The sequence below is a fragment of the Ochlerotatus camptorhynchus genome, unplaced genomic scaffold (genome assembly GCF_037179485.1).
Source record: "Ochlerotatus camptorhynchus isolate MF236.1 unplaced genomic scaffold, CSIRO-AGI_Acam_v1.1 ptg000523l, whole genome shotgun sequence".
Taxonomy (NCBI): Eukaryota; Metazoa; Arthropoda; class Insecta; order Diptera; family Culicidae; genus Ochlerotatus; species Ochlerotatus camptorhynchus.
Window position 1 is genome coordinate 310,597 of NW_027041007.1, and position 26,447 is coordinate 337,043.

Genomic DNA, 26,447 nt, shown 5'->3' on the forward strand with positions numbered 1-26,447 from the left:
CGAAAAGTTCCGCCGAAATCCGCGAGTGCCAACAAAGATCGAGTGAAAATAGACCCGGTGGAAAGAGGAAAATCGGCGAGACAAGTCCCTCACATTCCGGAGCCGGAAGAACGATCTCCAACACCGCGGACCGACGAAAAATGACCGTAAAGATTGGTTACATATCGGGCTTGTTTAGTCGAGGAAACCAGAGAGAAATAAAAGTAATTTGTACGATGACAAGATGGCGGAGGGATCGCTAGTTCCACTAATTCGCTCAGGCAGCACGCTTTGGTCAAGTTCGATCGGCATGATACGACAGTCGCAACACGGACGTTAGGAATCGGTCGAAAGACAAACCGGCTGGAAGACAAGTTTACACACCGGTTGGGAAACGGACGCCTCGTCAGGAACGCAACGTAGTCGAAGGTAATTCACGTAATAAAAGATGGCGAAGATGGTGCTAACGTGTTCTTTCGTGATTAGGCACGCTTCTAAATCGGCCTGATTTGACATCAGCGTTCAGCCGGCTGCCACACGGACCGTTCGGAAGACAACTGGAAGATATCAGAAGTGGAACGAGAAAGAAGCGTCCCAATTCGAGAGTAAGTTCCACCACACAAGGATTATCCTTGCTGACACTAATCGAAGGCCTTTCAGGGCGCTTTTTTGTTCCTATTGCTGAGTCGTCTACGCAAGTGGTCGCAATTCATTCGACGAATTCTGACATTTGCCTAAGCAACGGAGATCCGTAAGACGTCAAGTGTTTGGGACGTTCGGCGAGTTGCGGCGAGTAGCACGGTTAGCGATCGCCAAGTCGACGGTCGTAAGCGGAAGTGCGGAACGACGGGTGTTCGTGTACGTTCGGCAAATCGCCGGTCAGACGTCGACTGCAACACGGTGCGTCGTGTCATCCGTACGTCGACGAGGTACACCGGAGCTGCGAGGCCGTGCAGTAAACCTTTCGGTGGCGACATCGACGATGAAGAGGAGAAATATGTATACTGTGAGTACGTTCCTGTTTGCGTGATGGGCGGACGCTTTTGCGACGCCGAAGAGAAGAAAATCTATGGCTGTTTAGCGAGTAGTGGATAGGAGCGAAAGAGCAATAAGGAATAATAAGAGCCAGGAGCTAGGAAGGAGGAATGTGGGCGTTATAAAGGGATGAATAAATCATAAGTCAAAATGAGATTCAACCCTGTTTACTTTTGTTGGTGCACATGCCTGTAAGTGTTTGTGATTTTGTCCGCTTTGGTAGTTTTGCAGTGTTGGCTCTACCGCTACCGGAGTACCGTAACATGGTTGCACAACATTCCGGCAAAGAAATCGTTTCCAACACCTTTCTGATAGCTCCCTTCAGCAAAGAATCTCAACGCAGCTGAGAGCTTTAACATCGGCTGCACAGATGAAGATTTGGTACCTCCTAATTTGCCGTCCACAATGTATAATAAATATCTGAAGAGCTCTTTCGATACACGAAAGTAATTTAAAAATCTGTAATCGAAAAAAGCTTTAAATAAGATTTTTATAGATTTCAGCAAGTACTCACAAATTTGGTGGCATATCCAAGGGATTACTCAAATCCCTCAATCTGCGAATGGTCATCTCGATTCGTGCAAGAAGTGGAATAAACACAAATCCCAGTCGGCGCCGCCGGGATGTTCTGAGGCATAACATCTCAGATCTCGCCTTCCTTCGGAAGGGAAGTAAAGCCGTTGGTCCCGGTTCATGAGTTGATGGGTCGATAGGTAGGGTCCAGGTGTGGGAGCTGCCTCCCTGGCGTCGGTTGCATTGGTAGTCAGCACGGAAAACAAGATCGACGGAAAACAAATTAAGAAAAAAAAGTAGCTTTCGTCATACAACCCTACAAACTCGCGGTTTATTAGAATTAAGTGAAATAACGGCTGCAGTTAAAATTAATGCGGAACCTTGTGACATAATAATAGAGTCTAAAATAAAAATATTTGGCATACTGCCTAAAGAAAACCATGAATTCAGTGGAAAAAAGCTGCCCTAAAATCAGAACGCCGATAAAATTAAGGGATCGGTATCTAGTGGTGCATTCTACCCACGAAATAAGGAATAAAGTATGGTGTTTACTTAAGGAGAGTTTGCAGTTAATATACTTTTCCAATTGACTTCGACGAACCGAACTCAATGTGGCGTCAGTTGATCCGTAATGAAATCGTGAATGCCCAACCAATGTTAGGTATGATGAGTGCCCTGTTATTTACGACGTGAACTTGGCAATAAGCTCAAGCTTACAGTTCAGAACTTTTCAAAAAATTCTCACGTCAAAAAATTCCATGAGATAAAAAAAAAACCCCTCGCAGCATCAGCTTGAACACACATTCTCCCTGGTCGGGTTCGCAATTTATTATTAATACTCAGCATTACCTGCCATTTTTGCTGAGAATTCCCAACTACCTCTAGCTGCAGCAAGCATAAGAGAACAACAGCTCATCCAGTCTCCGTAAGACAAAAAAGAAAAGTCTGTGCGATAAATTCCCCACTGCTATAAATCACCCTCGTATGCGAAAAATTCAAGCTTTCTTCGCTCACTCCCACTCCCATTTTGTCTATGGGCTGCCGTTCCATATCTCACCCAACAGAAACATAAAAAAAAACTTTCAATCTCACTCGCTTATTAATCTAATTTTGGGCCTCCACCACCTCTAGCCTTAAACCAACACGAATTCGGGGGGTGAATGGATTTTCCTAAAACAACATGAAAAGGAAAAAAAATGGTTCACATTCATACTCGCATATGGAGCCTGTGAAGAGTGCCAGAAAAACCACAATGAATTTATGTTTCAAAGTTCTTCCTGTTTCCTCCTTCCTGATCCTGCCGACGCCGACGACTCTTTGCTACAATTTGTACATGTTCGAATGCGTACAATGTTCCAACGAACATCGTTATGGTTTTGCTTGGGGCGGAGTTGGGGGGTTGCGGTTATGTCGAGGGTGAGTTGCTGGCAAAGGGTGAATGAATTCATTTTTTCGTGTTTGAACAGTTTTTCTGCTTAACATGTTCATCTAGTCTGAATAACGGAAAGAATATTTGAAAACCGGTGCCGTGCACAGATCCAGTCAGGGTGCTAGTGAGGAAAGCTGAAAATCTTTCAGTAGCAATCTCGTCTCTTGTTGCTTCATCCCTGATGATCCCCAGTCAACGTCGCCGTCGGAGATAAGTCCTCAAAAATCCATATAGTCAGTAGATTGCAAGCAAGTAGCTGACATCACCGACGAAAAAAAAAAAAACGAAAGCTAAAAGGGATATGCAAGCTGCTCACTCCCCCGACCAGATGCGAGACATTCGGTGTATATTTTCTACCTCACCCGAATCACAGTTCAGAGTGTGATGGAGCAAGATGTTAACCCCTCCTCTCGCTAGTGAGTCAGAGTGAGAGAAAGCGTATTTCCATTTTAAGCTTTTTACCCGGCATAACACTACCCCCATTATATGGACTTGTCGGAATACTTTAAATTCCTTAACCAGATTGAGGTTTCTGTTATTATTTTTTGCGTGTGTATGCCTAATGTTGTGTCTGCTTCAAAGCAACTGACAACGACGGTGGCGTCGGTCGGTGGCATCAAGGAGAGATTTTCCCGATCCTTTGCTTTTTGCTGTTTAGTCGGAGGAGGGAGATGATTGAGCTAAAAAGAACGCCTGTTCGACCCATGTTCAACAAAAGTTGTTCGAGGCACCATCGTGTGGACGACTCGAGCCAGGAAGCTCGTTGGGACGTGCCCACTACCCGAAGGCATCAGAGCAGAGTTGATATTATAATTGCTTTATGATACTTATTTTCATTGTCTTTTAATGCCAGCTCATTGTGCTTCTGCATGTAATCGGAGTCCTGTTTTCTTTTTTTGGTATGCTTTGGGACGACTACGAGATGAGTTTAATCCCGAGCCGGAGATGGTTTCGAGGGTTGGGGTTTCATGAAATGGACAAGGATTTTGTGTCATTTGATGGGATGTGATAATGTCCTGTTGGTGTTGGGGGATGTTGGTTATGTTACATGTAAGGATTTCAGATGTCAATACGTAAGAGGTTGAGCAGAATTTGATTATATTGTAAAGGATTACACAGCATAGCACTGGGAGATTAATTTCCCACATAAACAGTTTGTGTCCTAGAATCTTCATTCCAAAATGATATGAGAAACCATTAGGTGTAATGGAGTCATTTTTCTCAACTAATAACAACAAGACTGAGGCGTATATAAAAGATCAGAATATAGAATAAATGCTCTTCTGGACCGAAGGAAAATCACATGCCATTACACTTGAACTAGCTGATCCGGCAAATTTGATGGAAACATCTGTTCCAACAATGTGTGTCTTTCGGGGGACAGACGTCCATGGTGTACTTTTTTTTAAATTTAAATGATGTTTATTTTTTGTATTTGAGTTTATCAGTGACACAGACGTGTCTTTTCATCTTTAGTTATTTTGACTTTTTTTTTATAACTATTGTTTAAGATCCTAATCCTATCAGGCCTGGTCAGAGCATTCCCACCTTGGAGGGGTTAATTTGTTTGGAATTGAAAAAAATACTACTTTCAACTACTATTTACAACTACAACTAACCTACAACTACTATAAACACCTAACCTACTACAGTGTATCGCAAAATTGAGCGTACACTCTAGTGGAACATTCTTTGAAACATTGTGAATAGATATATTTTTTTTAAATCTTAGCTGGTGGTTGAACCGATGTTCATTAATTTATCGCTTTAGTTTTGAACTTTATCTTACCTATATGAAGTAAGATTTATTTTAGTAAAACGCTCGATTTTCAACTTTTTACTTAGTGGACGAATTTTAGTAAAATTAATGGAATATGAATGATCTTTCTTCTGACTAAAAATGAGCAAAATTAAAAAAAAGCTTAGTACATTAAATTTCAAGATTGTTGCGAACACCCCTCGTCAATAAGCACACCTCCAAATCTACCGTGCGGCATTCGCTGCCAGACTGTTGAGCAGTACAGTAGACGTCTTTACTCTCGCTCTCTTCGATCGCTCGATTGCGTTGTTCCGTTATTTCTCGCGTTGAATAGTGACGCTCTCGCTAACCCAGCCATGGGTCAAAAATCGCACAGTGGCGCGAGTGCCGGCAATCCCGGGAAACGGTCTAGGCCTGAAGACAACAGTAACAGTTTGACAGCCGCGAAGAAGCTGCTCGACAACAATCGGTTCTCCGTTCTGAAGGACGGTGCAGAACCGGTGACGGAAACAACAGGACCGCCGAAGAAGGACAGAATGTGGCCCTTCTACGTGAAGGGCTTCCCTCCCAGATTGCAGGAAAACATAAACTTCTTCATCACGTAGGTTGTCCGGTGCACCATCCAGCTGTGCACGGAAGGATACCTGGCCGCAAGAAGGTGCCGGAAATTAATGACCAGAACTTCCCACCGATACCTCGACGACGGATTACAGTGCTTACAATCAACGATTGGCTGCTGCGGCGGTCGCCACCGCTCAAGTTCAAACTGCCAGAGTTCCTGCAAGCTCAGGCCAAGAGACGACCGCTGCTCCACAGCCGCAGGATCTCCCCACAGCCCCTGGGCTAAACTGGCGTCAGGATGGACCGACCCTACCGCAGCCAGAAATCAGCGACGGTTCGTGGTTCACCGCAGCAGAACTAATGATCATATTCCTCAAAATGCACGACATTGCCAACACCATCAAGAACAAATCCGACCAGGTCCAACCTGTGACTACCTTCACGCTCCGTCATGGACCGTGAAACCATCAAGATCGCCAACTGGAACGCTTGCTCGCTCAAGAGCAAGATCATCGAGTTCGTTGACTTCCTCAACAAACAAAACATCGACATTGCCGTTATCACTGAAACCCACCTGAAACCGGAGGTAAACATCTACCTTCCTGACTTCCGGCTTCTAAGACATGATCGAACCAGCTCCGGGGGAGGAGGAGTGGCCTTTGCTGTAAGGAGAAACATCTGCTGTCGGCTTCTGCCGAGCTTCCAGCTAAAAACCATCAAAGCTTTAGGGGTAGAAGCCTCCACTCCTGTCGGCCCTAGCACCATCATTGCGACTTACTGCCCCAAGCAAGTCACCATCAGGGACGGGTCGGCAGCAGACCTGCGGAGGGACATCATCAAACTAACACGACGGTGCGAAAAGTACATCATCGCTGGCGACCTGAACGCCAAACACCAGGCTTGGGACAACAGTTGACGCAACCAAAACGGCACCATCCTGAACGACGACCTGCAAGAGGCTCGCTACGCCATATTAGCGCCGGACTGTCCCACCTGGTTGAGCCGGTCTGGCGTTCACTCCACGATAGACATCTTAATCAGCAACATGGGAGACAACATCTCGCTACCTGTGACCCATCAGGAGCTGAGTTCGGACCACTATCCGGTGGTGGCCGAAGTAGGCTCATCCGTCAACTGAATCCAAGCTTCCCGACGCAACTACCATCGTGTCAGCTGGGAGCAGTTCCAACACTGTGTCGACTCCACTGTCGACTACGGTGTCCTTCCGGAGACGCCCGAAGACGTTGACCGGTATCTGCGTTTCATCGAGGAGGCGATATCCTGGGCAAGGGAACAACACGTGCCAGTATCCAGACAGGTGAGCAATACTCTGAACCTTGATATAATTACCAAAGATCCATCCAAAGGCAATACCAGCGTTCTGGTTTACGTGTCTTGAAAACCCATTGCAATCTGGTTTACGTGTCTTGAAAACCCATTGTGCAAAGCCCTTCTGGAAACTAACGAAAATCCTTAAAAATAAGCCAACACCCATTCCACCACTGACCTCACTGGATCGTCCCGGCGACCCAGTGGTTTATCTGATAGCTCCTAAAGAAAAGGCTGCCGCGATAGGTCAACACTTTGTCAGCTCCCATAATCTCGGACAAAATATCGTCAGCCCTCATGAATCTGAGGTTGCTGAAAATGCAACCAATCTTCTTCAAATTCCTAACATTTTTTCAGAGGAATCCGAGACTACGGCTGACGAACTGTTGGCCTATATCAAATCATCTAAAAACATGAAGGCTCCAGGTTTCGACAACATCCTGAATCTGGAACTCAAACACTTGAGTTCCAGATTCTACAACCATCTGGTACTGATTTTTAATCAGTGCCTCAGACTTGGCTACTTCCCCTCGTGTTGGAAGTCAGCTAAAGTCATACCCATCCGGAAACCTGGGAAGGATCCGTCCTCTCCTTCAAGTTATCGACCAATCAGCCTTCTCTCAGGGTTATTAAAACAGTTCGAAAGGACAGTTTACAGCCGGCTACTAACATCTGCCGAAGAAAACAACTTGTTACTCGAGGAAAAGTTTGGTTTTCGGAAAGGTCGTTCGACCGTCCACCAGCTGATTCGAGTGACAAACATTCTCAGACGGAACAAGTCTGTTTCGAAAACATCTGCCATGGCGTTGTTGGACGTTTAAAAAGCGTTCGACAATGTCTGGCATGATGGCCTGGTGTTCAAATTGCAGCAGAACACTTTTCCAATCTTCCTAGTGAAGATAATAAACAACTACCTTTCGGACAGGACGTTCCGAGTCTCTCTGAATGGCATCGGTGCCGGGGTTTCACAAGGAAGCATCCTCGGTCCCATCCTATTCAACCTGTTCACCTCCGATATGCCGGCTCTCCCTGATGGTGGATCGTTGTCTCTGTTCGCAGATGACACATCCATCGTCTACAAGGGTAGGGTCATCGGAGCTCTGAATGCCAAACTTCAGAGAAGCCTGGACGTCCTGTCTGAATATTTCAACAGCTGGAAGATCCGTATCAACGCGGCAAAGACCCAGGTCATCATTTTCCCACATTCAAAATCTCCCAGACTTGTTCCGTCTGAAAAAAAATAAGATCTGCTTCAACAACTCAGTGGTGGAATGGTCCAAAGAGGTCGTGTACTTCGGGCTAACACTAAACAACAAGCTTTTTTCCAGGAAGCACGTTGACAAAACCAAAACCAAGTGCAACATCTTGATAAGATCGTTGTATCCACTCATGAACAGGAGGTCTACCCCGTCCCTGCAAAATAAGCTTGCTGTCTACAAACAAATCATCGTTCCCGTAATAGAATACGGGATGCCAATCTGGGAGAGTTGCGCCAAATGCCATTACCTCAAACTCCAAAGGATCCAAAACAAGATCCTGAGGATGATTCTTAACAGTCCCCCGCGGACTAGAAATTCTGAAGTCCACCGCCTGGCTGGTCTTCAGACACTGGAATCACGGAGAGCTGACTCCATCGCAAGGTTCAGAGATTGCTGTAGGCGATCCAATCAACAGATCGTCAGGGATCTGGCACGTTAGGTTAAGTTAGGTTAAGTAGGTAGAATATCAAATTAAAACATTCAAACAACATACTTCACAAGAAGAAAATTGACCACTTTTACGGATGTTCCGGATATTATAGTAGACCATTCCGTAGTCCCCAGGGTCAATTTTTCGGACATAACTCCGAATTCATTCTGATCAGACGTTTATGAGTGGTTTCTAAAAACCGTGGAGCTCTAGGATCAGTTTCATGAATTTACCACTTTTGCGGATGATCCGGATCTTCCGGTGAACCATCCCGTGGTCCCCAGGGCCCATATTCCGATCACAACTCCGGAAGCATTGATTAACGAAGTAACAGTGGAAGAACTCCGTCCGCGATTGCTGCACCAACACGCCCAGATAGTGGGAGATATTTTGCGTCCGGAAAACTATATCCACTGGAGCTACCTACAACGGCTAACGGCCTTAGTGCAGCGATTTCCTGTTGAGATCAAGAGGAAGCTTAAGGGTGAGAAACTTCTTCAAAGACCGCTGACTAGCAATGAGCTGCTAGCGGCCGAGAACTACCTGTATAAGCGCGCTCAATGGGAATGTTACTAGGTTGAAATGACGACATTATCACTTCAGCAATCTACAGGTAGGCCGTCTTTTCCTAAAACTAGTTCTTTGTTCAATGTCAGCCCCTTTATCGATGATGCGGGCGTGATGCGTATACACAGTCGAATCGACGGTTGCGATTTTGTTGACGAGAAAACACCATTTAGATTGTTCTACCACGTTGCCATCTACTAACTAAACTAGTGCTCCAGGACATCCATGAAAAGTATCACCACTAGTGCAACGAGGCTCGAAGGAAATTCAACATTCCAAGGGTACGTACGGAGTGTGACAGAGTCCGTCGAGAATGTCAACGTTGTAAAATCCGTCGAGCTAAACCTGAACCACCCATGATGGCGAATCTCCCGAAAGAACGGCTAGCAGCATTTGTTCGGCCCTTCTCATATGTAGGGGTTGATTATTTCGGCCCATACCAGGTCATCGTTGGACAGCACACGGAGAAACGTTATGGAGTATTAGTAACATGTCTGACTACCCGGGCGATCCATATCGAAATAGTACACTCTATCTCAACGGACTCATATATAATGGCCCTTGGTAATTCCTTTGCTAGACGGGGAACTCCACTGCAAATAATAAGTGATCGAGGCACCAACTTTGCGGGAGCTTCGAAGGAGTGTAAATATGCATTAGCTTACGTCGACAACAACAAGATCATGGCTGAGTTCACTACGGCATCTACCTACTTCGTGGAGCTTCAATCCACCTGCGTCCCCACACATGGGTGGCGCTTGGGAGAGGATGATACAGACGGTTTTAAAAGTTCTAGCCGAAGTCAAACCGAAATGCCTACCGACCAAAGAAGTTTTAAGGCACCTGATGGTTGAAATAGAAAACGTTGTAAACAGTAGACCATTGACTCATGATGAATCGTCTCCCGCTTTGATCATCGAGTGGCTCGAAACCCCTAATACAAACGGTCTACGGTATGATGATAATGCTTTGACGTTGCGGCAATCCTGGCAATTCTTGCCAATTATTTTTGGAAACGCTGGGTACTTGAATACACTCCTATAATCACCCGCCGGGCAAAATTGTTCAACCCTGTAAAACCAATTGTTGTTGGTCGCATTGTTATCGTCGTCGATCCCAGTTTCCCAAGAAACTGCTGTCCGAAAGGCAGAGTAGTTGCAGTCAAGACTTCGAAAGACGGTCAGGTATGTTCAACAACGGTTCAGACCTCATCCGGGATCTAAGAGAGACCAGCGGTGAAATGGCGGTGCTGGACATCGGAAAAATATGAGTATGCTGGACCAGGGTCCAACTACTGGGGGGGGGGACTGTTGCGAACACCCCTCGTCGATGAGCACACCTCCAAATCTACCGTGCGGTACCAACTGAATGGTCGACAGTTGACAGAAGCAGATCATGGGAAAAACAAAGGGTAAAATTATAAAAGCGATCGAGAAGACCGAACTGCCACCTCTAGCATTGCCTTGTTTTGTAGCTGCGCCTTTACCAACTGGGGCGACAATTAAAACTTATCGGTGAAACATTGATACAATTCGAACGATCTCAGAAATTGCTTTCCGTTACTTTATATCTTTATAGGAGAAATGGATGTAATGTCGGCCAAAATGCCCCTAATTTGGGCCCATACATATCCCAGCAATCGGCTAAATTTTCAAAGCGATCAAAAATATCCATTATTAAGGCCCACGCACATTAGATCCGGATCGGACGCGACAGCTAAATCTATTGTCTAACTGTCAAATTAAATTCAACGCAACGCAAACGGATCTAATGTGGGTGGCCCTTTACCGTCCCGATGACGCGGTCATCTAGATAAAATTGTGAATAGCAAATTTTTAGCAATGGGCCCAATCTTAGATCCATAGAACAGTATTAGAGCCATTTTCCCTTTTTATTTATTTATTCACTATCATTTCATATGCGGAAGGGCCTTTTTGAGTTAAAATACTTGATTTAAAATGGCGTGAGAACCCTATATCCATAGAGGTAACTTTAAGACCAGAAGGTCCCGAAGAAACGTGCTCAACTTTTTGACTCAGCTTTGGTACTAGCTCCGGTCCCAAGCTAATCGATGCACCCCTCGAAACATAGGAAAATCAACGAACCCTTCATTTTATCTGTCAAACTTACATAGCGAATCAAAACAAACATAGTGTAGTACTAGAAATTCAACTAGAATGGGGTACGTTAATCGATTTGCTTGGGAACAATATGCTAGTCCAATAGTGAGCCAATTTAAAGTCGTTAGTTTTCAACCGGTGCTATACGTGGTATACGCATTTTTTTTCTTCTTATAGTTTAAATTGAGGGCGTGGTCCCAATTTACATCCCGTAACCCTAGCACAAGATGAAGCAGTTAAGTAACAATAACTTCAAAGATTCTGATCGAAATAGCCCCACTCTGAGTTCAACATTCAACCAATAACGAAAAAGCATGGCGATAGTAAATGACTCGGAAAAATGAACAATCTCGCCCATCATCAGCGCGCCAACGAGTCGCAGTTTGAAAAGCAAATTTCCTCGACGAAATGGTTCTTGATTTGATTCCTAATTGTTGCGCGAACAGCTTCATTAAGCTTGTCCCCTACTTCCGTTCCAATTCCCGACGAGTGAGTATTCATCGTCACGCTCATCATCACCATCAGCAGCAAAAACTTTGATCATCACACTTTTGGCAGCAAGAAATTGGAATCGCTTTGCCTTCCTTCACCTCGAAAGCTGGACTAAACTTCAGCGTTCAGTTATTAGCTGTTTTCAATTTTCGACAACAATCTCACCGCCACCATCTCCATCTTCAGTGCCGTGCTGCTCTTGGTTCATGCTGAGCCAAGGAGGGCAACGTCAGATTGAACGCCTTCTCGTTTACCCGGCTTGCGTAGTCCAAGCACTCTCTAGGCAGCGCCAGCGTGAGCTTTGTGTGAAGGGTGGAGGAATATGTTTCTCCCTTGCTTTTTGTTGTGGGGTTTTCCACAAATTGCAACACGCCCTGTGAAGTAGCGTCACAAAATCAAACTTCCTCGGGCGTGATGCCTGTAGTTTGACTGCTTGTATAGTTATAGCTATGGACGCTTCTGCCGGGTGCTTCAGCAGAACTACAACAGAACTGTTTGGCAAAATTACTCGAACTAGTCTTATTAATTGTTTGGCAGTGGATTTCTTCGGAAATGAGGGAAGAGAGAGAGAAAGAGAGTACTACCTAATTGGGAAAGTTTTCCGGTGGTTAGTGTGGTGAAGCAATGTTTGAACTGAGTTGTACAGAATACAGTATTCGTTCGATTTTGACAACACGACATCAATGGCTTTAATTTGCTGATGCTCTGCAGTTTAAAATCTAATGAGGCAACTTACTGTCAGTCTCAGAAGGTGTCATCAATGATAATCATCAAAAAGTGAGTTGGAGAAAATAGCCCGAAAATATTCATTTTGTTTAGTGATCATGTATTTTAAGAGGCATGATGGAGAGCTTGGGATTGAACCAATTATTTTCTGCTCAGTAAGCAAAAACGATCCTTCTAGGGTCATCGGGCATCTCACAATCCACAGCATTTCGCTTCAGAGTACGATTAAAATAAATAAAGAAAAATAAACCTGCTCCAAATTCAGCACCGCTTAATTCAATCACTTCCAGAAGGGATAGAGGATTTTAAATGTTCTCATTACCTCATTACATAAAACAACTTTCACAATCAGTTGAACTCGATTTATTCCGGAAATTATTAAAAATTATGATAACGGTACTTTTTTTTTATTCTCCATGAAAGTTTAGAAAGTTGTTACTTTGAGAAAGAAATTAAGATATCTTTGAGTAATGGAAAAGGATATTGGTTTGACAACAAATGATAATCATGGGTCAGCTTTTTAAAGACTAAATTGTATGGCTTACATTGGCATATCAGGTGTAAGGTTTGAAAACGGCACAAAAGCTTTTATAAGCAAAATTGGTAAGGCCCTTTACACGCAAATCAAAGTACGCCTACGCAAACCAATAACAGGGTGAATTCTCTCCTTTTCGGTAGTGGCATAATTTGTGTTGATGTTGATGGCTTTCGAAAATTTTCGTTAAACTTATATCACCGAGGATAATTAATTGCCTACTGAAATAGAACAACCACCATCAGAGAAGTATCACTAAACTGAATAGCTTTACGCGACTTAAGTTTTTTGGGTAACGGATTTCTTTTTAAAAAAGATTAAACATCTAGTCCACTTCAACACTCACTTAAGACTAACTTTATTTCTATCGATTAATGCTACAGGTGAACTTTATGTCTACTCAGCACCTCATGCCATCGGTGCAGAGTCCATGCACTGTCGTCCACGTTGGTCAATTTTGCTGATGCGCCTCGATGCTGCCGGTGCGATGTCGTTCATTAACCGGCGGCCGAGTCCCACGAATTCTGCTGACGTTCGTTGACACCTGGTGAGATCTTTGCACATATTGATCTACCAGCCGGATGGCAATGTTGCTAAGTCAGGTGACGATGTTGCTAACTTGCCCCTCCTTAGTGTTGAGACTCCGTACGAAACACGTCCGAAAGGCTAACGTCTGGAAACTTCCTCTCATCTAACGGGGCCTCCTCGATTCCGTCAATACTGTTGGCATGGGATGATGTTGGTTGGTTGATATTGATTTTTAATGTTTTCCTGAAACTACATAGAACAAATGCAAGTATTGTTAGGATGACGATTGGAGGAAATCCTATTCCTCCGATGATGAACCATTTTGAAATGTGTATGCTGTTGTTTCGAAGATTCAAGTATTTCAGTTCCTTTCTTGTCTCTACATGTAGGCTGTGTAAATGCTCCAGGGTTAGGTTTAGTATTCCTCTCTGGACATTGATTTTGACTCCGTCTAAAGGGAGATTGATTGGTTCGCCTGTAAGCTCGTTGACCTCCATAGAGACCGTTTGATTGTTAACTGAAACGTTGCAATTTTCGTATTTGAGTAGATATGGTCCTGTTAGGTTCCTCTTAGTAACACCGCAATCTGTTTCTAAAGTGAAACTTTCCATGGTGTTTACCAGAGTGTGCTTGTTGTCCAATGATATGATTTCCCATTGGGTTGGGTTTGTGGTTATGTTGCAATTTGCTGTGTTTCCCAGTAATAGTTGTGGGATGCAGGTTGAATTGTCTAATTCGACTTCCTTCAAGTTATAAATGATTTGTTCTAATGATTTGACTATGTAGTATTGTGTATGGTGTACCAACTATTGCTGATTGGGTAGGTGGAGTAGCTGGTTGTCTTTTAGTATGGGATAAATGTGGGTTCTTCTGAATGTCCTTGGATCCAATCGAGGCATTTTGATGAGTAGGATGATCTCGTTGCTGTCAGTCGCGATGGCTGTTTCTGCTTGGGATAAGGCTTCTGCTACGGTGTGGAAACTTATATTCTGCTTCATTAAATCAGTAACAATTAAATCGGTTTCTCTATTGCTGAGCACTTTACTATTAAGAGCTCCAATTTTAGCTAACGTTATGCTTTCAACTATTTGTTCTATTTTTTCGCCTAGGTATTTAAGATTGAAGAAAATATTAATTGACAGTGTTTCTTAAGAGCGGAAATTAGACATATTTATTGCTTCTCTGGTTTTGAAAATTAACTCTTTAATTTGTTAATTGATGTCTCTATTAATTTTCACTTGGTCGTTATTGTTCCTAATTAAATCGTTAATTGAAGTATTTATCATTTTTAAATCATTTGCATCCGGGTTTCCGGCAATAAATTTCCAAAAGGTTCCTATTCTATCCCATCTTTTGTTTCTTCTATTAGGGGTCAAAATTTTGAAGTATTTTTCTATTTGTGTAAATTTTTCTGTTATTAAACCTGTGTATTGGTTGAACTTTAAATTCTCGAATGTAATTTTAAGATCCTGTACATGATATTGAAGAGAAGTTAAATTGAAATGATGAATGTAATATTTTTTGTCAAACTCAAGCCTTGCTAGCCCTTTGTCGAAAGCTAATATGGGGTGGTCGAGTCTTTGTATAGCAAGTGTCTGTCCAGTCGTCTATATTGTCGTCAGTCTTAGCGTGGATAGATATGCAATCCTGTAATAAAGAATGAAGTTCAAAGTACTACTTTATATTTGCCTGATTTTCAAATCATTTTTATGAATTTTTCTTCCGTCTGAGGTGGTGATAGTACTTTTGTTGATTTTATCAATTTTAATCTTCTTGAACCTAGCTTTGTGTTTAATTCTTTGCCTTGTCTTTTCGTATACTTCTTGGTTTGGAACAGGGTTAATAGCCTTTTTACTTTTATTGTGATACTTTAAATCTTTTTTCTGTTTTGCAGTAATGTTGGCATAAACTTTTTCTATTATATCAGGGGTTCTAGCAGAGGGCAATATAATTTCAGTAGGCGTAAATTTTGTCGAGCTGTGAATGGTGTTATTGTATTTGTGAGTCGAAAGGTCAAGTAAGTCGTGAAGTCTTTTCCCGGGGTTTTCCGCTGTAGTGATCCTGTAAATTTCTAGAATTGTTGAGTGGAACCGCTCAACAGTTCCATTCATCTCGCTACGTCCGGTAGCGGTAATATATGTTTTAATTTTATACTGATTATAGAAATTTACAAGCTCTCCTGTTGAAAACGATTTTTCCCCGTCCATTACTAGTATGTCGGGTGTTTTATATTTCGTAAGGATGTCTTTTACTGCTGGTACTAAGTCAATTGCGGCTCTTGAAGGAATTGGTCTGATCTGAGCAAATTTTGAAAACTTGTCTATGTACGTTAAAAAGGTTTCATTTTCCAAAAATAGTACGTCAATGTGGGCGATTTCAAATGGGGCTTTTGGTATGGGAGTTTCTTGGAGAGGGAAGTTGATGGGGTTACGGTCATACTTATTTTCGTTACAAATTTGACAATTTGCAACAAAATCGCGAATTTTTTGAGAAAGCTTTGGAAAGTAAAGCTTCCGCAAAAGTTGTAATTTATTTTCTTCAGCACCGCGATGTGCTCGGTAGTGCTCCTGACGAATGACATTCCATTGTTCGTCTTCCTCCGGTACATCTCGTAGTAATTTCTGAGAGAAACGGATCTTCAATATTTTCTTATTTCCAAAATGTTTTTTGTAAACTTCTTGCAATTTTGCCATTATATTTTCGCTAGTGAATAGTCCGTTAATCTTAGAAAAGTCGAAGTGATTCTTTAAAACCTGTAGGAGAGAGTTATCATTAATATGGGCTATCGTAACTTCTATTCGTGTAAAATGGTCGAAAGGACGAGTAACGACTACTCTGTCAGGTCCATGTCTCAAAATGACTTGGTGTCTGAAACTATTGATTGGTGCTTCAGTTGATATTATATAAAAATCGTCCCTGTTTTCAGCAGAATGTTGAGTGGCAGTCATTGAACACACTATTCTGCTCAAAGCATCTGCAACTACATTAGATCTACCGGGTTTATATATAATTTCGAAATCATGTTCCTCTAAATATGATTTCCATCGTTTTAATTTTGCATTCGAATTTTTTGGAGATAAACTAAACGTTAAAGGCTGGTGATCTGTTAAAATCTTAAATTTTGCGCCGTACAGATAATTGCGAAACGCTTTTAGTGACCAAAATATAGCAAGCATTTCTTTTTCGGGAACAGAATATTTTTCTTCGCATTTCGTCAATGTGCGCGAGGCGAAGTGTATTGGTCTATCGTTGCCTGCTTCTCCTTGAGACAATACTGCTCCAATAGCATAATTGGATGCATCAGTCGTCAAGGTGAACGGTTTGTTAAAATCAGGATAAATTAGTATATCCGAAGATGAAAGTAAACTTTTCATACGATTGAAACATTTCTTTTCCTCTTCAGATAGGTTTATTTTCCTGTTAGATGAAGGGTTCCCTTCCCCTCTTAAGAGATTTGTGAGAGGTTTTGCAATTTTTGCGAAATCTTTCACAAATCGTCGGTAATATCCCATCATTCCCAGGAAAGATCTAAGTTCCTTGATTGATGTAGGTTCTGGAAATTTATTAATTACTTCAATTTTTTTCTCATTTGGCTTAATTCCATCGGAACAAATAATATAGCCAAGAAATTTTACTTCTTGCTTAAGAAATTCAGATTTATCTAACTGAATTTTAAAACCAGCATTGTCAAGGGTTTTTAAAACAATATCTAAATTTTTTAAATGCTCATCTTAGTCTTTTCCAAAAATCATAACATCATCGATGTATACATAACAAATTTTACCGATGTGTTCTCTGAGTACATCATCGATAGCTCTTTGAAAAGTTGAGGGAGCGTTCTTTAATCCGAACGGCATCCTCGTGAACTCGTACTTCCCATTATTTATTGAGAAAGCTGTTTTCTCAATGTCAGATTCTTTCATCTTGATCTGGTGAAATCCAGAAGCCAGATCAATAGTCGAAAAATATGTTTGCCCTTTCAACTGATCGATTACATAATTAATTTTAGGTATGGGATATCGATCGCTTATAGTTTTCTCATTAATTTTGCGGTAATCAATTACCATTCTAAACTTTTTTTCTCCAGACGCATCTGTCTTTTTAGGAACTATCCACACTGGCGATGTACAGGCAGACCGTGAGGGGCGAATAATACCATCAGCGAGGAGTTTGCTGATTTGCTTATTAACCTCTTCGGTATACGCTGCTGGATATGGGTAGACCTTTTGGTGAATGGGAATATCGTCTGTTGTGTTAATTGCACATTCTACCTTTGTTGCATATGTCAATTTATTGTTTGGTTCATGGAAGCATCTTTCGTTAGATTTGAGAATTAGATCCAATTTTGATTTTTCTAATGTAGAGAGATGAGAAGTTCTGAATGTTACGTTTGAAGATTTTTCAATAGGTGTATACTCTTGAAGGGGAATTTTTAGTTGGGTTTGATGATCATTTAACGTCAACGTTTTATTAGCTAAATCTATGTTTGCATTTAATGCTTTTAGTATACCTGTGCCAATAATACCGTGAAAAAATGGATGAAATTTATGCAATAGAAATTTAGCCTTGTGGTTAATTTTTGTTTAAAAAAAGTTGATGTCTATTGCAGATGTAGCATTAAAATTGCCGTTAGCACTTGAAATGCTATTAGCTGTGAAATCATAGGGTTTTGCCTGTTTGTAAGAATATGCTAGCTTTGGGCTGATTAAATTTATATTAGCTCCTGTATCTATGAGAAAAGGAAAATTTCCGATAGTCGTCTTCAAGTTGATGAATGGTAACACCGGTATCACCAACTTGGGTTCCATTCTAAAAAATTTGCCGTGGTAGAAGAGTTAGCTGTTTCTTCTGGTGCTTTTTCATGGTTGCTTGTAACATCTGTGAATACTTTCTGATCAGCGGAGTACATATAATCGTTATGATCTTCGTAAGGATCCTCGTGTGTTTATCAATTTGTGGTGTAATATTCATCTTCATTTTCATAACAAAAATCTTGCAAATTACACTGCTCATCATCTAAAGCGTGCGCTTGTCTTTTAAATTGACTTGAATTATTTTGGGGTCTATTCGAATAGTTTATATGTCGTGAACGTATACTCTGGTCTACGTCCATTGGTTCTGGTTTTGGGAAATTTTGTTGGGGTCTAGGATGATGGAACTGGGGTCTAAAAGGATTTGTGTTTTGGATTGGATTATTGCGGAGGTTGTCGGGGTTGATTGAAAGAAGTTTGGTTATGGAAAGGATTTTGTGATAATGGCTGAGGTCTTGGTGTGTTAAACGGGTTATTGTTATAAGAAGGAAATCTTGGTTGCATAAGCCGTGGTGCTGGGATGGGTGGGATGTTTCTTCTTGGAGGTGGTCTAGGTGGTAACATTTCAAGTTCTCGTGGTTTTATTACTGGTTTATCGGATAATGTGCTTTTGAAAGATGAGGAGCGAGCGTTCATATTGAAATAATCAATACAGAAATTATATGCGGCACTCAGGTTTTCTACTTTTGCTGTCTTCAGCAATAAATTTAGAGGACTATCTAGACCTCGAATGAATGAATCCAAAGCTTTTTTCCTAAAATAGGCAATATGTGATTCTACGTTCGCTTTAAATTCATCGTTGGTCTGAATTTGTGAAATTGTTGCAGCTAAGAGCTCGTTAACTCTGCTGTAATAGGATGATAGGTTTTCATGGTTGTGCTTCTGTATAGAAGTCAATTCGTAGTCAAGGGTTTGTAAATCCCTTTTATCTCTGAAGTATAAAATGAGACAATTCTTAATTTCACACCAGTTATATAAAATATTATTAGAATTGAGCGCATTGGATGCATCTCCTACAATTTTCCTTCGAATGGTCCTTTCGAGCAGGCCATACTGATAACTAGTCTTGGGCAGATCCTTGTATAGGTGCAGGATGCCCTCTACGTCTGATATCCATAGTGCTAGATCAGACGGTCTTTCACCACTAAAAGTGGTCAAATCCCTAGCAAAATCAGGGATTTTTCCCACGTCAATAAATCGCTTCTTTGCCTCTTCTTGGCGGGCCTTCGTTTCTTCGTCTTCCATCATAATGTTTTGATAATAGAAATCTACCCGAGATTTTTTTAAATACTTTTCACTTGTAATTTTGAAGCACACAAAAACTCACTTAAAAAAAAAATCCAAAAGCACTCAATTGTTTCAATTTACTGGATTGGATAACTAATTTGCACTGTTCTAGCTCACTTGTGAAACTGATTTTATGGTAATAGTAAAATAAAATGAATCGAATAGATGAGATACAAAAAGATTACTTACAAAAAATAGGCCAGCATTTGAACTGGACTTCGATGCGGTTCCTTCGCTGATTGGGGAGAACGGGAGCAGGCACTTCAGGAACTGATCCGGTTCGCTGGAGTCGCTACTGCGGGCCTTGGTGCCGATCGGGGTGTTTTCCCACGGTGTCTCCTGTCCTGCTTCGTCTGGGGCTGTGCTGGCTCTTAAACCAGTCGTGAATTTCACTGTGATCACTTAATAGCTGCTCGACTCTTTGAACCGATGGGAGATGATTGTTTTTTTAATCACTTTTTAAGATTTTCGCAGATCTATCACTAGTTTTCACTGTGTTCACTTTAATAGCTGCTCGGCTCTTGGAACAGATGGGAGATGATTTTTTTCTTAAATCACTTTTTTAAGACTTTCGCAGGTCTATCACTGGTGTTCACTGTGCGGCTCTTTCCACCGTTATTAGTTGATTTTTCACTTCAACCTGCTTTTAAATTTTCACAGTTTAACACAAAGAATTTTCACAGTCACAGACTTATACAGTTCCCAAGTGGAAGGTCCCTATTCGGGCGCCACTTAAGTTTTTTGGGTAACGGATTTCTTTTTAAAAAAGATTAAACATCTAGTCCACTTCAACACTCACTTAAGACTAACTTTATTTCTATCGATTAATGCTACAGGTGAACTTTATGTCTACTCAGCACCTCATGCCATCGGTGCAGAGTCCATGCACTGTCGTCCACGTTGGTCAATTTTGCTGATGCGCCTCGATGCTGCCGGTGCGATGTCGTTCATTAACCGGCGGCCGAGTCCCACGAATTCTGCTGACGTTCGTTGACACCTAGTGAGGACTTTGCACTTATTGTTCTACCAGCCGGATGGCAATGTTGCTAAGTCGGGTGACGATGTTGCTAACTCGCGTAAAAATTAATCTTTTAAATAGCGAGAACTCTCCAATCTCGTATAACGAGATAAATTGATCCACAGCACGAGTTGATATATATTATGCAAAATGAAATCAAGATGTTGTATTGGTAAGTTCACATCACAAAACAGATACTGAAAATGTATCATTCCCAAGTCAGCTTTCCCGCAATCCACCAGCTCAAGTGAAGCAAAAAATGTAATCAACCATATCATAAGCTGACATTTACAACCACCATTATCACTATTCTCTTTCTCCCCACCACACGCCCCACCACAAAACAGCGTACAGCATCCAACGAGAGCCAGGTGATGCTAACCAATCTGAATGCGTTGTCATCGGGCAAGTACAGCTGCGAGGTGTCAGCGGAAGCGCCATCCTTTCACACGATGATCGTCACGGGCGATTTGGAAGTCTGCGGTAAGTGTGAAAACCACCAACACATGTATATTCACGCTTTTTTTTTATTCATTATATTCTACCCTCCACGCATTTCCACTGAGACTCAACCGCGTGGGTGTCATCCACACGCCGACCGCCCACCTCGAGTGTGATTCTGATTATGGCACATCCGGTCCTCGGCCCACTACTGGGTCAAAACCTCGACGACCTCAACCACCTGTCTGCCCGTCCGTTGTGCATTGGTGTGGCTTTCTACATTTGAACATTGCTACGAACAATTACGTGTGAAAATGACACACAGTCAGATGCAGCCACTGCCAGCTAGAGAGAAAGACAGGCATAACATAAAGACAATAATTTTAAATTTTAACCGAATAATTAACCCCGGAAACGGGTTTCATTATTTATCAATTTTGAAACCATCAGCTGAAACGGATTTCTCCCCATGGCTGGTGCGGGAATTCACCGAACCCTGGTGTGGTTTTGACCCTCTGGCCTGGCCCGAATGGTGTGAGGTTGAGAGCGAAAGTGTGAATCATGGCCCCTGTCAGGCCAGTCAGTGTCGGCAGCAATTCCGCAGAGTAGTTGCTAGTCTGAAACCACAATGTGATTAAATTTACTCAGCCCACCTCGGCGTGATTCAGGCCGGAATGGGTAAATAATTGTATACAAAGGACATACTCATACAAGTAAATAAGTAATGTGAATGGAATCGATTGCTCTTTAACAGATGATTACTGCGGGCGGGAAACTCGAAATGTCACAGCGTTGGATGGGATTTTGTGTTGCGGGATGTACTCTTTTAATTTAATTCAATACGATTTATTAATATCACCAAACAAATACTCGGAATATTTAACAATGCAGCATCAATATGAAGCAATGCGATGGTTGGAATTCATATAAAGCCTGTGCAAACAAATGAAAAGCGAATATTTGCGTAAGAGTAGTATTAAGATTTACTAAACGGTTTACGGACATGAGCGACGGAGATGGATGGAACGGCTGACCATCTCTCCGCAAATCAATGTTTAACGGACCATTTTGCTATATACCAGTTTTTATAGAACCAAAAACGTCGTATGTCCATCTATCGCGGACATTGTCGGGCAACGCGGTTGTCCTATGAAAGGGCGAAAACAATTTCCACCATTAGTCAGTACGTTATCATCATCGGCCATGGTGCATTTCGATGAAGAAGGCTTATTAATTAGCTAATAATGCTTGGAGTGAGTTTAGCTACGCAGAGTAGCGTCCTTTTCCCAGATTTTTAGTCACTAGCTAGTTTATCTCCAATAGGGTAGCTAGGGTAGTTTTTCAGAATTTCATTAGATGTTTAATTATATATTGTACTTGTAAGTTAAAAGAAGCGATTGTAAAGTATGTGTGGCATAAATATTTACAAGCATCCTGTCTTGAACTTCTCGAAGTGTGTCATCAATTGTGCAGAATCAACGGACTACTCAGCCGAAAACTTTACGGTAACTGCTATTAGGAGGACAAAAACGTAGTGGTGGCATAGGCAATACTTGGAATAATACCCTGGAAATTATCCTCACCCTCTAGGGTACAGTGGTGCCCCAGTATATTTACTTTGGATGGATTCGGTGCAAGACGCGGGCGTTCTACTCTTCTCCAATGCTCTGCTAACCGTGCTTTGAGTTTGGACATACTCGATTTCGATGACAACAACCTGCACCTAACTGTGGTAATTGGGAGATTAGGCTTTGAAGGACAACCCGTGCACGTTGAAAGCCATTTCTTTTCAACATAGAAATCCAAAGTGTACTAAAGAAAGTACATAGCTGCTAAAGTGCCACATTTAAGATTGATTAAGATTGGTGGTCTCATCTTACCAATAATACTGGAATTTCTGACGACCTTCTGATAATAGTTTAAAAATTCATAACAGTTTTGGAAGAATGCTTGGCCGATGTTGGATTAGAAACTAACGAAAAAAAGAGTCAACTTCTTATTAGGGAGCCGAATGGCACGAAGAGTACACCGAAGATGATATAATTTTATGGTAAGGATTCCCATGTAACAATTTGGGTTTTATTGGGGTTCTGAAGATCATTATTAAGACTTGTAGAATGCTATAAAACCACGATAAAACTTGCAATGCTACTTGGGTTATGATACCTGCGAATCAATGACATATCTTGGAGTGAATCTTACAAGCACACTTAATCGTCCAGAGATGTGAAGACAGAAATGCGTACAACTTTGAAACCACCGTGGGAAATTGGGAGACTAAAGACTGGAATGCGCAAAAATTGGTTGACAAAAAAAAAGTATCTCTCAGTCAAAATTCATATCACAAAAATCTTCTTATTTTTAATTTTTTCTAATATATTGAAAGGAAAAAAATGTTCGTTTATTCTTTTGCTTTGCCAAATCCGAACTGCCTATTTTTTAATTCTTTATTGAGGAGATTTTAGCCTATGGCTAGTTCATCTTCGGAGAAAAGAGAGGCCTTAGAGTAAGTAGCCTCTAAATACATGGTATTTTAAAATTTTGTAAATAAATTTGATTGCTGGCTCTTCAACTAATATGGAAATAATAACAATATATAAAATAGTGAAACAGAGGAACAACAGAAAACAAAATGATTTAAAACAAGCTACAAACGAATAATTCAAACAAAACAGAGCTCAACTGGCATGGCTCTCATAGGGGAAATTTATTCAGCTGACAAATCCCGCTGGCCGAAAAAAATTCCTGCTATACCAAGTGGTAGATTTTGGCTTCTTTTCGTTACTAGTGCTTCCGAGGCCGATGTATCATTCCCCAGTAGATCGCTGATGCTGGAAGTTAAGCAGAGTGACTCCCGAAAATTTTGGAACTCCGGGCAGTTTCACAGGATGTATTCGACGGTGTAGGGTACCCCACATATGATGCAGCTTCTGCGGAACGGCAGGCCACCATAGTTATGGTAGAGTTTGGTGTGCCCGGTCTGAAGCCGCTAAATCACGCGTTGATCTCTCAGGCTGTCCAGTTCGCTCCATGGTTCAGTTGACCTTTTGATTTTACTGATGAAGGCAGTTCTGTTGCGGAACCACTCGGCCTCCCATGCCGCTCGAATGGTCCGCATGATCCACCGTCTGACGTCCTGTAGAGGTACCTTGTCGGTGAGTCTGTGACCCGATGTCCCGGCTCCAGCAAGGTGATCAGCAGACTCGTTACCTGGCACTCCGCAACGTCCGGGAATCCATATGTGCACGGTGTTCGGTGGGGCGATACAAGTATTTCCCGTCGCGTAAAGCAACCTACTGTCGATGATGGTTCGCGCCACCCGGGAACGAACATCGCGGTTGTTGGATCGGTGAGGCCGAGAGATCGTTTTAACGAGGTTGAATCTACTGCGGCAGTCCTTTTTGACCTGTTGGAAATGCTGGTCGAAGGCGAGCGTTCGGTCGATCAGTACGCCGAGGACGCGAACTGTTGTCCTGTTTGGAATGGCTTGGTCGTGGATCGTAATTGAGGTGCTATTGACTCGGTGATGAGACGAACATACGTGGCATCGGATCGGATCCATCGAGTCGGTCAATTTGACGACGGCAGAGACTGCCGCTTGCGCTTGCCGTAGGGTTCGGATCTGTGTAGGACCGGTGGCCACAAATCCGAACTGCCGTGCCTTCCACTTAACCCCTGCACAGTGGTCTCATCGACCTTATTCGCCGCCGAACGCCAGATAGATTTCAACTGCTGCTCGTTTTCCATAGATTTATTAGTTTTTTTTTAGATTCTGTTTGACCATGGCCCAATACCGTTCGATAGGGTGGAGTTCTGGGCTGTTGGGAGGGTTGTGGTCTTTGGGTACCACAACCACGTTGTTCGCATCGTACCACTCGATTGCGTTTTTCCCATAGTGGTAGCACAGGTCTATTATTTTGCTCTATCAATGGTAGCAGCCGCTTTTCCAGGCACTCCTGGACGTAGATCTCTTGATTGATGGTTCCCGTAGTAATGAAAATGCCGCTTTTCAGACACGTGCATATGGCCTGTCAGACGAGATATTTTTTCGGGAACTTCGATAGTATGATGGTTTTGAAAATTTCAGCCACCTTCCCTTTTCCTGATGCGGTATAAAACTCCTGTCCCGGAAGCTGCTTGAAATCCGCCTTCACATAAGTTTCGTCATCCATGACGGCACAGTCGAATTTTGTCTTTTGTTTGTAATCTTGGCTCGCCACCTTCACCTTCTTAAACATCGACAATCCGGCTCGTTTCTTGGCCTGCTGCACAGTAGTATGGGAGACAATGAACTTGCTAGCGACGTCCCGGGTGGAGGGGTTAAGATTTCGCTTATATTTCACCGCCACCTTCTTCGTCGTCGCTGCCACGTCCGGATTACGATTGCCACCGCTTCCAGGCTTCCTGGCGGTCGACAGATGTTCCCCGAACACTTTTAAAACGTTTGGCACGATCGATTTGGCCACATCCAGCAATTTTGCCAACTTGGCGTGTGAGAACGTTGGATTCTCTTGCTGCGCTAGCAAAATTTTGACACGCTGCTCCTCTTGCTTGGACGTCATTTTGAAAACTGGAGAGCAAACGATAAAAACTCATCACCAATTTGAAGTTGACCAATTTTTGCGCGTTCCAGGCTTTATTAAAAAAACAAAAAAAAAATACATATTAAAAGTTACCTAAATATGGATTCGCTCTATGTGTTTAACTTAGAATATCTCTAGCGTTTTACAAAATATCAATTTGGTTTATAAATTGCTGTTCAATTTAAGCTGGAGGTGGTGAATTTGTAATATCTTGAGTAGTTTTATATAATGACTACTGTTAAGATTGCAAAAATCAATCGCCACATAAAAGAACTAAACGAACAACTAAAATATGTAGATTAGTGCTAAACGGTACATCCAATGTAGCTCTCGTACAAAAACCTTACTTTCGCAAAGGAAACTTTTATCTAGAAAAACTCGTGAGCCCAACCTTTGCTAGTTTTAACAAAAGTAAAATGCCAAACTCCTCGAGCATGTGTGCGTCTAAATAATGCAATCGTGAGTACGCAAATCTTTGAAATAATAACCAGGGATATTTGTGCTGTTACAATTGATGTTACCGTTGGAAACCTTAATAGGCAAAACTTTTACTGTATCAGTGGCAAGTTTTTACGTTTATATCAGGTTCTTGTTTCAGACGTGCCCAAGAGCTCGTAAAATTACAGCCAAAAGTGATAAATTAGTCCAGAAAATTTAACACTTTCGGAAGTTAGTCTATCTATGAGTGATTCAACATTTTCCCTACTGAACTCAAGCCTTTCGAAGTTTTTAAATATTTTATTAGCTGAATACACGGATCTAGTGTTTACAATTTTTTTTACCGAAGTGATTTAAAACTTTTGTAAAGTTCATTACATTTTTGTAAAGTTCATTACATTTTTGTAAATTTCATTACATTCATTACTGAAGTGATTATGTACGTGCTAAGCTTTTATGAAATGGTCCAGTTCTTTCCAAACTGGCCCTAAGCTTTGCTCAAGTTATACAGTACTTTCTGAAGTAATTCTGAGCTTTTCCAACGTGATTCCAAATTCCTAATATAATGTAATGACAGGTAGATCTTGTTTTTGGAAACATAACTACA

At 41.9% G+C, this 26,447-nt stretch overlaps 1 protein-coding gene across 1 annotated transcript in view; it reads left to right on the plus strand.

The window, feature by feature from the left end:
- Positions 1-26,447, plus strand: part of LOC135712956 (uncharacterized) — a 108,137-nt gene that overhangs the window by 20,509 nt on the left and 61,181 nt on the right. The window contains exon 2 of the mRNA XM_065236056.1: positions 20,726-20,861. Within this exon, the coding sequence (XP_065092128.1) occupies positions 20,726-20,861 (136 nt within the window). The remainder of the gene's footprint in view (positions 1-20,725; positions 20,862-26,447) is intronic.